The sequence below is a fragment of the Dendrobates tinctorius genome, unplaced genomic scaffold (assembly GCF_039654945.1).
Source record: "Dendrobates tinctorius isolate UK_male_01 unplaced genomic scaffold, ASM3965494v1 ptg000022l, whole genome shotgun sequence".
NCBI classification, from domain to species: domain Eukaryota; kingdom Metazoa; phylum Chordata; class Amphibia; order Anura; family Dendrobatidae; genus Dendrobates; species Dendrobates tinctorius.
The window spans coordinates 81,818,523-81,830,731 of NW_027361690.1; the positions used below are offsets into that span (position 1 = coordinate 81,818,523).

Genomic DNA, 12,209 nt, shown 5'->3' on the forward strand with positions numbered 1-12,209 from the left:
TCCTGGTAAATTCTCCACTAAGTTCTTTATTTTGTACAGAGTGGGTTATATATCTTTCATTTTCTTTATTTTTCTATATTACCTGTTTTTGAAGCCACTGTTATGATTCTGAAACAATACAGACGACATATAGGTAATTACCCTGTGTTATATTGTAACAAAGCAACAACTATACATTTTTTTTTTCATTTCAATACAAAAATAGCACCACAAACCATTGTAAAGTGTACAGCACCATAGTAACAGTGGAACATCCTTAGCACAATACACAAGTATCTTTGTGATCAGTTAGCACCATTGTAAAATGCTACAAAAAGCTCATTTATCCCATGCATCCGGCATACATACAAGCCTAATGTATAGGGAAAGTCACTGGTTTGGTCTTGTTCGTTTTTTCATGGGTATCTGAACTGCTGCACAGTACTTAAATCTAAAAGGGAATCTGTCGGCAGATTTCCCCACCCAAACTGTTTATATCTGCATGTAATACTTACAAAGACAAGCCCAGCAATACTTTTACATGGCCAGTCCGTTCCTCCTTTACTGAGAAATCCGCATTTGAATGGATATGCAAATGAGGCTTAAAAACTATGGCAGATCTGAAGCCTCTGTCACTCCAGCTCTATTTCCTGCCCAGAGCCACCTGCTCCTGCTTGGCTGACAGCCTCTATGCTGTGTGAGTTCAGGCAAAGGAGCCGTCCGTCAAGCAGAAGGAGGCCCCGCTGGCCAGAGAATACAGCTGGAGTGGCAGAGGCTTCAGCTCTACAGTAGTTTTTCACCCTCATTTGTATACCAATTCAAACACTGATTTCAAAGTAGTGGAGGAATGGACTGGCTATGTAAAGGTATTGTTGAAGTTGTTTTGAAAGTGCGATATGGGCTTATATTTTGTGGTGTTAAATCGTGCCGACAGCTGTCCCTTCAAGAATTCGAATTGGAATATGTCATTTTTTTTATTTTGGTTGGCATAGCCATAATTGGCTTGTCAGAGAACAATGCTCTTTCATCAGCCACACGTTTGTTAAAACCATCCTTACCACCTTCCACTTTATCCCTAAAGCTATGTTCACATGGAGGTTGTTTTTTTTTTTTTTAGGCATTCTAGAAGCAATCCTTTCTTGGAAAGCTTTTGGAGGAGTTTTTCTTTTCCTGAAGTGGTGTGCAGAGTTTTGGAAAAGTTTTTTCAGCCTTCTATTTGTTTTTCTTTTGTTACACCATGTTCTTCAAAACATAGTCAGGGAAAAAAAGTTGTAAAAACTCCTCAGGTGAACATGGATTTCCCAAAGAAATCAGTAGGGAGAGCTTTTCAAGCATTTTTGGATACATTTTTGCACAGGAATATTGAGTGCTCACAAAACTATGAGTGAACATAGCGGGAGAGCTCATAAAGATCTGTCTGCAAGTATAACATTAGGGTCCCATCATTAAATAAGAAGTCTCATCAACATTTTTATTCCATAATCCTATGTAATGATATGTGCATTAACTCCTTACTGCCCTTTAACCACTTACCGCCAAAGCCTGTTTAAACCTTCCTGACCAGGTCAAATTTTTCAAATCTGACACTTGTCGCTTTATGCGGTAATAACTCTGGAATATTTCTACATATCCCAGAGATTTTTTTTCATGACACATTATATTTTATGATAATTGTAAGTTTAAGAAAGTTATCAGTAAGTATATTAATACACTTACACACCATTAGAGATAAGTAGGACGGATTCTGAAATATAAATTGTGATGAGACTACTTGTGTAATAAGTATTTGGACATTCACACCACATTTGTGAGTTCTGTTTGGCAAACATGCAATTGTACAGTATATGTCTGCCATTAGCTCATTTGTACAGTATATGTCTGCCATTATCTCATACACAGCTCTGAGTGCAGTGGACTATTCCCAGCTCAACGTTTTCATGAATCAAGCCTTTCTTAGTGTTAAATGCCCTTGTTGTACAAGCAACCACTAGAGTTTAGCTATGAAAGTCCCCTTTGAATTTCACCTTTCTCCGGTACACACACCTTTGTACCAGAGACAGGACTAGTAAGTTGTAGTTACTACAATTTTCCACCAGATGTCAGTACGTCACAATACAATGAGGAGGAGGGGATGAGATTAGCGGGATTGTCAGACTAATCTGACCGCTTATGTTCTGTCCTCCCCATAATTTCTTAAATTAAGAACTATCAGATAATCTATTTAAGGCTCTACAAATAAAATATGCTCTCGGCACCTGAATCTCCTTTGTACAATGCCGATTACTTTGCTACTTACGATAATAATTATAGATTTTTATCACTACTACATCTCTGTGTTATATACAGAATTTAGCAATACGTTATATCTATCTGTACACGTTTCACATGTGGTATGCCTTGCCTTAGTGGTATAGATGTCCATATCTGAGCCAGTACAAATCTAATGGATAGAAGAATATTGAGGCTATCTCGTCTATCCACTTAGTGGCAATCTTTAATAACCTGTTGCTTTCAGAGTTAGTTTTATGACTAAAATATAAGAATAACGGGGCAGATTTATGAAACTGTCTAAAAGAAAAATTGCCTTTTGTTGTCCATAGACACCAATCAGCACAGCTTTAATTTTTTTTTTTCGTGAGACTGAAAATTCAAAGCTGCACTTTGATTGTCTGCTGTCTGCAACAAAACGGGTTTTCATTTTACTTTTTCCCTATTGTTTGACTCAACAGAACAGGAACATTACGTCATCATAGAATTGCCTCTGCAATATAATGTCTTCCTCCAATGGACTTCAGTTACAATGTGCATAGTGCAGGGAACAGAAGTAAAATCATAAGATTGTAGCCACCATATGCATCTGGGAATGTGAAAATAATACATTAGCGCACGTGTCAAACTCTGGCCCGCAGGGAGAGTATGTTTAGCTCGCGATACCGGGCAGGTACCTCAACAATTCTTTGCCTGCGACGCAGGTCCGGGTATCCCGACACTTTCACCTGGCATCGCATTTTCAACTAGATCGGCATCCTAGATGCCAATACAGTTGAAAGCAATGATGGAGAAGGGAGCATCAGCTGATTCTCCCTCTCCCATCATTCCCCCTTTGCGTCTGATATCTCAATGCAGCAGTGAGATGACGTCAGTAAAACTTGTCCACTGTACCAAGATGTACAGAAAATCTGAAAACACCAGGAAGAGACCAGAGCAGCGGGGGAATGGGCAGAGGTAAGTAGTTTTTTTAATGTTGGGCCCTTTATACTGTATGGAGCACTGTGTGAGGCCATTACACTGTATGGGGCACTATGATGGGCCATTATACTGTATGGAGCACTGTGTGAGGCCATTATACTGTATGGAGCACTGTGTGGGGCCATTATACTGTATGGAGTATGTGAGGCCATTATACTGTATGGAGCCACTGTGTGAGGCCATTACACTGTATGGAGCACTGTGTAGGGCCATTATACTATATGGAGTATGTGAGGCCATTATACTGTATGGAGCACTGTGTGAGGCCATTCTACTGTATGGAGTATGTGAGGCCATTCTACTGTATGGTGCACTTTGTAGGGCCATTCTACTGTATGGAGCACTATGTGGGGCCATTATACTGTATGGAGCACTATGATTGTCCATTATACTGTATGGAGTATGTGAGGCCATTATACTGTATGGAGCACTGTGTGAGGCCATTATACTGTATGGAGCACTGTGTGGGGCCATTATACTGTATGGAGTATGTGAGGCCATTATACTGTATGGAGCCACTGTGTGAGGCCATTACACTGTATGGAGCACTATGTGGGGCCATTATCCTGTATGGAGCACTATGATTGTCCATTATACTGTATGGAGTATGTGAGGCCATTATACTGTATGGAGCACTGTGTGAGGCCATTACACTGTATGGGGCACTATGATGGGCCATTATACTGTATGGAGCACTGTGTGAGGCCATTATACTGTATGGAGCACTGTGTGGGGCCATTATACTGTATGGAGTATGTGAGGCCATTATACTGTATGGAGCCACTGTGTGAGGCCATTACACTGTATGGAGCACTGTGTAGGGCCATTATACTGTATGGAGTATGTGAGGCCATTATACTGTATGGAGCACTGTGTGAGGCCATTATACTGTATGGAGCACTGTGTGGGGCCATTATACTGTATGGAGTATGTGAGGCCATTCTACTGTATGGTGCACTTTGTAGGGCCATTCTACTGTATGGAGCACTATGTGGGGCCATTATCCTGTATGGAGCACTATGATTGTCCATTATACTGTATGGAGTATGTGAGGCCATTATACTGTATGGAGCACTGTGTGAGGCCATTACACTGTATGGGGCACTATGATGGGCCATTATACTGTATGGAGCACTGTGTGAGGCCATTATACTGTATGGAGCACTGTGTGGGGCCATTATACTGTATGGAGTATGTGAGGCCATTATACTGTATGGAGCCACTGTGTGAGGCCATTACACTGTATGGAGCACTGTGTAGGGCCATTATACTGTATGGAGTATGTGAGGCCATTATACTGTATGGAGCACTGTGTGAGGCCATTATACTGTATGGAGCACTGTGTGGGGCCATTATACTGTATGGAGTATGTGAGGCCATTCTACTGTATGGTGCACTTTGTAGGGCCATTCTACTGTATGGAGCACTATGTGGGGCCATTATCCTGTATGGAGCACTATGATTGTCCATTATACTGTATGGAGTATGTGAGGCCATTATACTGTATGGAGCACTGTGTGAGGCCATTACACTGTATGGGGCACTATGATGGGCCATTATACTGTATGGAGCACTGTGTGAGGCCATTATACTGTATGGAGCACTGTGTGGGGCCATTATACTGTATGGAGTATGTGAGGCCATTATACTGTATGGAGCCACTGTGTGAGGCCATTACACTGTATGGAGCACTGTGTAGGGCCATTATACTATATGGAGTATGTGAGGCCATTATACTGTATGGAGCACTGTGTGAGGCCATTATACTGTATGGAGTATGTGAGGCCATTCTACTGTATGGTGCACTTTGTAGGGCCATTCTACTGTATGGAGCACTATGTGGGGCCATTATACTGTATGGAGCACTATGATTGTCCATTATACTGTATGGAGTATGTGAGGCCATTATACTGTATGGAGCACTGTGTGAGGCCATTATACTGTATGGAGCACTGTGTGGGGCCATTATACTGTATGGAGTATGTGAGGCCATTATACTGTATGGAGCCACTGTGTGAGGCCATTACACTGTATGGAGCACTGTGTAGGGCCATTATACTGTATGGAGTATGTGAGGCCATTATACTGTATGGAGCACTGTGTGAGGCCATTATACTGTATGGAGCACTGTGTGGGGCCATTATACTGTATGGAGTATGTGAGGCCATTCTACTGTATGGTGCACTTTGTAGGGCCATTCTACTGTATGGAGCACTATGTGGGGCCATTATCCTGTATGGAGCACTATGATTGTCCATTATACTGTATGGAGTATGTGAGGCCATTATACTGTATGGAGCACTGTGTGAGGCCATTACACTGTATGGGGCACTATGATGGGCCATTATACTGTATGGAGCACTGTGTGGGGCCATTATACTGTATGGAGCACTGTGTGAGGCCATTATACTGTATGGAGCACTGTGTGGGGCCATTATACTGTAAGGAGTATGTGAGGCCATTCTACTGTATGGTGCACTTTGTAGGGCCATTCTACTGTATGGAGCACTATGTGGGGCCATTATCCTGTATGGAGCACTATGATTGTCCATTATACTGTATGGAGTATGTGAGGCCATTATACTGTATGGAGCACTGTGTGAGGCCATTACACTGTATGGGGCACTATGATGGGCCATTATACTGTATGGAGCACTGTGTGAGGCCATTATACTGTATGGAGCACTTTGTGGGGCCATTGTACTGTATGGAGCACTATGTGGGGCCATTATACTGTATGGAGCACTATGTGGGGCCATTATACTGTATGGAGCACTATGATGGTCCATTATACTGTATGGAGCACTATGTGGGGCCATTATACTGTATGGAGCACTATGTGGGGCCATTATACTGTATGGAGCACTATGTGGGGCCATTATACTGTATGGAGCACTATGATGGTCCATTATACTGTATGGAGCACTATGTGGGGCCATTATACTGTATGGAGCACTGTGTGAGGCCATTACACTGTATGGGGCACTATGATGGGCCATTATACTGTATGGAGCACTGTGTGAGGCCATTATACTGTATGGAGCACTTTGTGGGGCCATTGTACTGTATGGAGCACTATGTGGGGCCATTATACTGTATGGAGCACTATGTGGGGCCATTATACTGTATGGAGCACTATGATGGTCCATTATACTGTATGGAGCACTATGTGGGGCCATTATACTGTATGGAGCACTATGTGGGGCCATTATACTGTATGGAGCACTATGTGGGGCCATTATACTGTATGGAGCACTATGATGGTCCATTATACTGTATGGAGCACTATGATGGTCCATTATACTGTATGGAGCACTGTGTGAGGCCATTACACTGTATGGGGCACTATGATGGGCCATTATACTGTATGGAGCACTGTGTGAGGCCATTATACTGTATGGAGCACTTTGTGGGGCCATTGTACTGTATGGAGCACTATGTGGGGCCATTATACTGTATGGAGCACTATGATGGTCCATTATACTGTATGGAGCACTATGATGGTCCATTATACTGTATGGAGCACTATGTGGGGCCATTATACTGTATGGAGCACTACGTGGTGCCATTATACTGTATGGATCACTATGTGGGGCCATTATACTGCATGGATCACTATGTGGGGCTATTATACTGTATGGAATAGTATGTGGGGCCATTATACTGTATGGAGCATTATGATGGTCCATTATACTGTATGGAGCACTATGTGGGGCCATTATACTGTATGGAGCAGTATATGGGGCCATTATACTGTATAGAGCACTTTCTGTGGCTTTTGTTTTTGCATCATACTTTATTATCTGTATTATTCAAAGCTTTTTATTCCTTGTTATTACGGTACATATTTAAATTAGGCTTTTTACTGTTCTTACGTAACATATTATTCTAAATTGTTATTCTAAGATCTATTAATTAAAATGTACTTTGTTCATGGGACAACCCCTTTAAGTTTGTTTCCATATGAAAAAGTTCATCATGTATTTCCTCAATTGTAGACATTTTTTTTAAAATAAATATTAAGGTTGATCCGCGACTTTGTCCAAGATTTTCATTTTTGCCCTCTGCGTATATGAGTTTGACATCCCTGCATTGGAGTAATGCTTAAAGAAAGCTGATATACTACTGGCTACATGCAGACACCAATGGGATACAGTAGATTAACACAGTATCACTTAGTGGTGGTTGTAGGAAGTAGTTGAAAGTTCAGTGGCAGCTCCTTGCGACCAGATAGCACTCCTCCTATGCCCCCTTTCTAGGAAGTTACAGCACTGATACAGGATTCTGATTCTGTCCACATATGACACTGTTTAGGTCGGGGCTACAGGGTGACTTTGGCCAAGACACAGTTTGCTGTATGCTGCCGTTACATCACGGCATAACGTGCGACCCTCTAAATACCAAAACAAGGAAGTTACAAAGAACCAGGACCAGTGGGATTTTGTTTTGCAACGTTCTAATTTGTACCTGTGTCGGCCAAAGTCACTGTGCAGCCCCAGCCTAAGATGGATCATAAGCTGCACCTTGGATGCATTTTATAACTGAAGTCCTCTAAGACCCAATATGTTTGTATCTTGCTACAATATAAGGACGGAATATAAAACAGTAGCAAAAAAAATTTATACACACACACAAGGAGATATACAGTACATAGAAGATGATAAAATATCCAAATTTTGTAGAACCCTTAAAAGTCAAAGGGTCCATATGACAGGAGCTGTGGAAGAGTTTCCACCTGTCAAAAAAAAAAAAGAAAAAAAAGAGAACTGAAAAAAAGAGCGTATGAGCATTAACACAAGAATGGAGAACAGTGATCTGGTAATTATAGGGAACATAATAAAATACTGGCATGAACACAGTTTTGCTGTGCCCATCGCCAATAACACTGTTAGTGCATTTTCTGAAATGAAAGCGACCACTATAACAACCACATATCTGCAGCTACTATTATAATAATGTAGTGTTTTCCATAATCTCATTGTCCAGGATCATAAAATGGGTATGAATGTGTGTTAAAATAACCAATACTCATACGGTATATTCCTCCCCGTCCTAGTACTGTCTTTCTGTTTGTTCACTATTTCTTGTTCCTTTAGGTGCAGTGATCTTGTGCCGTACATCCACTACATCACTGGCCTTAGCAGTGGTTCCAGCACGTATGGTACAAGACCACTGAGGCTACGTATTGCCTGCAGCGGTCACATATGAATGGATAATAGTGAAAAAGCTCTGGCAGGAACTGGACAGGTGAGTACTAGTTAAAGAGAGTGTCCGCCCAAACCGACTGTCCAAACCAAGCACAGACACCTGATGCAACTTTGAGGTGGTCAAACAATTTAGTTCACTCTCCCAGCTGCCTATTTTTATCCATCTACGCCAACCTCTTCCTTGATTGACAGCACTGGCTTTACAGGAACCACATAAGGGACAGTTAGATGGAGAAAAAGCAGTGGGAACGTGCAGTGAACTGCTCAGCCATGTCAAGAATATACTGCACATGTGCTTGGTTTGAACAGTCATTTTGTGCAGACTAACTTTAATTTATTGTTTTAATACATTTGCTACTTACTGTATTATTATTATTTAAATCCCCAATAACCCCTTAAATGCTGCATTTCTCCACCTATGTGGATTCATCAGTTGCCTTCTATATAGTGTCACCTCAGACTCTGTAGTAAGACTACATGGCCAAACACAACAAAACAGTACCTGATCCAGGACCCCATACAGCTCCTTGTCCCGTTGTTGCCGATTTCGGTTACGTACAAGCACCAATATTAAAGAAACAGTAAATGTTACATAAGTCACAAGCTACAAAACTGCGAAGTATGCCAGCTGATAGGTGACAAGGAAAAGAAGAATACATGAGTGGTGTATTTCTAGAGGACACTGCTGTCTCCGGGCACATTACACAGTAAGCTGCATAGCGCACTGCGTCCCCATATTCACATTATACAATGGCTGTAACATTAGGAAGAGCCTGGCGGATTTACTGTAGGTCTAATATTCACGGAGTGACTGTAAAAAGAGAAGAAAACACAGGCTTGTAGCCATTACTGTACAGATAACTCATCAGTGTGCAAATATTCATCACCCACTAAGCACCTTAGTACAGACACGGCCTCAGCTCAGCCACCACTTTACAGCTGCTGATTGCAGATAACCTCATTGTGCAGCTGGCACTCATAGAAGAATGTCTTTTTGGATGGTTTTGTTTTTTTTACATTTTTGGGCAAACCACTAAAATATATCACAGTTTCTCCAGTCTGCTTGATTTGCCTGAGAATATGTTTGCATAATCCAGATAAAGTCATTTAGCATGTTAAACATCCAGGAGACAATCGGTGAAGCAGAAGAACAAGCTCAGCAGTATACAGAGCATGTGACACTTGTTCTGTGATTTTAGATCTGACGACATGGCCCCCTGTTATCGTTACCCAGCACCATTGTGTTCAAGTCTTGTTTTGCTGATTGTAGCACTTCTGTGCTGTGTGCAAGGCTCTGCTCAGTGCTGGGGGGTCACTAGCTTTGTGGCTGCAGCTTGGTGGCGTAGAAGTCCCTGCATGTCTGGCAGCAGCGCTGGTACCACCTCATATCCTGACACAGGTTCTTTTCTCGTACCACTCTGCAGTACACTGTCCATTGGTCACCTGTACACTTGTAGGTCAGAGCAGCTGGAAGAAAAGGAAAAAAAAGAATAATACATCATACTATATCACAAACCACTAGCAATGGATCGAAGTTTTATTACTTACTAGAATGACTATTTAAGGTGGGTGGCACCAAGAATCTTGCCACATTACATCATCTTTAGGGTATGTCCATATGGTGGGGGGGGGGGGGATCAATTGTAGAGTTTGGCACAAAATACAAACGTTTTACATGCTGCAGATTTGCCACAAATTTGCAAAGGGTGAAATCTGTCAACTTTTTCTGCAGATATGTCAATTTTTATTTTTTCGCAATGTGTGGATGAGGATTGTTGAAGGCCATCTGTCACTAGGATCAACACCCCTAAGCCGTCTATGTGTTCATACAGGTCATAGAAAGTTGAATAAAGTGATACCTTGTTATCTGTGATCCAATGTCTTATTCCAAAGAAACATGGATTTTTGTGATAAACTCACAGTAAAATCCTTTTCTCCGAGATGCTCATTGGGGGACACAAGTACTGTGGGTGTATGCTACTGCCACCTGGAGGCTGACACTAAGTGAAAAAAAGAGGTTAGCTCCTCCTCCGCCGTATACACCCTCGCCCCTGTTGCGGGCGGAATCAGTTTGGTGCAAAAGCAGTAGGAGATCAAACAAAAATCAGACATCAACCTTAATGCAGGTAACAACATGTCTAGAAAAAACATCACCCTAATATCATTCAAAAAAGTATGTTTATTAAACAAAACAGAAGCCAACTTGGCTATCAGGGTGGGTGCTGTGTCCCCCAATGAGCGTCTCGGAGAAAAGTATTTTACGGTGAGTTTATCACAAAAATCCATGCTTCTCCTTCACCTCATTGGGGGACACAGGTACTGTGGGACATCCTAAAGCAGTGCCTGGGTGTGAAGTTGACTCACCGACCCAAGCTACATGCACCTCCTGTCTAAAGGTGCGCCACCGCTGCTTGGAGAATCCTTCTAACCAGGCTTGCATCTGACGAAGCCTGAGTATGGATATTGTAGTGCTTTGCGAATGTGTGCAAGCTGGACCAGGTTGCAGCCTTTCAAACCTATTCCGCCGATGCCTGGTGCCGAAGCGCCCAAGAGGCGCCCACTGCCCGAGTAGAGTGCGCTCTGATCCCTGCTGGAACTGGTGTGCCTCTGATGCGGTAAGACTCCTGAATAGTCAAACGAATCCATCTGGCTATGGTTGATTTTGAGACAGCAAGTCCCTTCCTGCACCCCTCGGGAAGAACAAACAGCGTGTCCGTCTGACGAAAGGGTGCCGTCCGCGACACGTACCTCCTGAGAGCTCTCACCAGGTCCAATGTATGAAGAGCCTTTTCCACACGGTGTACCGGTGCTGGACAAAAAGAGGGCAATACAATATCCTCAATAATGTGAAACGAGGAAACGACCTTCGGCAGAAAGGGAGGAGCTGGTCTAAGAACCACCTTATCTTTGTGGAAGACCAGAAACGGAGCTCGGCAGGATAGAGCTGCCAGCTCTGAGACCCGCCTGATAGATGTTATTGCCACCAGAAATACTACCTTCCAAGAAAGGTAGGTTAAAGAGGCCTCCTGTAACGGCTCAAATGGAGCCTCCTGTAGAACACTTAGGACCAGGTTAAGGTCCCAAGCGTCCAGGGGCGGATTGGTAGCAATCCTGCGCTGGAACAGAACAGATAAGGCCGATATTTGTCTCCTGAGGGAACTTGGGGCCAAGCCTGAGTCTAGGCCGGACTGGAGAAAGGTCAAGATGTTGGGAATAGAAAATCTCAGTGGAAAACAACCATGGTTCCGACACCATGTGAAGAAAACCTTCCAGGTGAAGTGATAAATACGTGCTGAGGCCGGCTTACAGGCGCTAACCATTGTAGTGACCACTGCGGCTGAACCCAGCCTGGGTGGTAGATCGGGCCCTGGGACAGTAGGTCTGGGCGCTCTGCCAGGTGCCAAGAAATGTCGGCAAATAGCTGTACCAGGTCTGAGAAACCATGCCCGACGAGGCCAATCTGGGGCCAGCAGAATCACTGGCACCCCTTCCGCCTTGATCTTCTTGATGACCCTCGGAAGTAGTGGCAACGGGGGAAATAGGTATGGGAGGCGAAACTGGTTCCATGGTAGAACCAGCGCATTCACGGCAAATGCCTGCGGATCCCGGAATCGGTCGACAAATGCTGGTACTTTGGCATTCACTCTGGAGGCCATTAGGTCCACATCCGGCGTCCCCCATCATTGGCAAAGCTGCTGGAAGGTCTCGGGGTGAAGTGGCCATTCCCCGGATGCGAGACCCTGCCGGCTGAGGAAGTCTGCCGCCCAGTTCTCC

At 43.3% G+C, this 12,209-nt stretch overlaps 1 protein-coding gene across 3 annotated transcripts in view; it reads right to left on the reverse strand.

Annotated features, from left to right (window-relative positions):
- Nucleotides 1-12,209, reverse strand: part of ADAMTS17 (ADAM metallopeptidase with thrombospondin type 1 motif 17) — a 428,881-nt gene continuing 416,672 nt past the window's right edge. For all 3 annotated transcript variants that reach the window (XM_073568808.1, XM_073568807.1, XM_073568809.1), the window contains one exon: nt 1-9,902. In XM_073568808.1, coding sequence (XP_073424909.1) covers nt 9,751-9,902 — 152 coding nt within the window. In that variant the 3' untranslated portion in view covers nt 1-9,750. The remainder of the gene's footprint in view (nt 9,903-12,209) is intronic.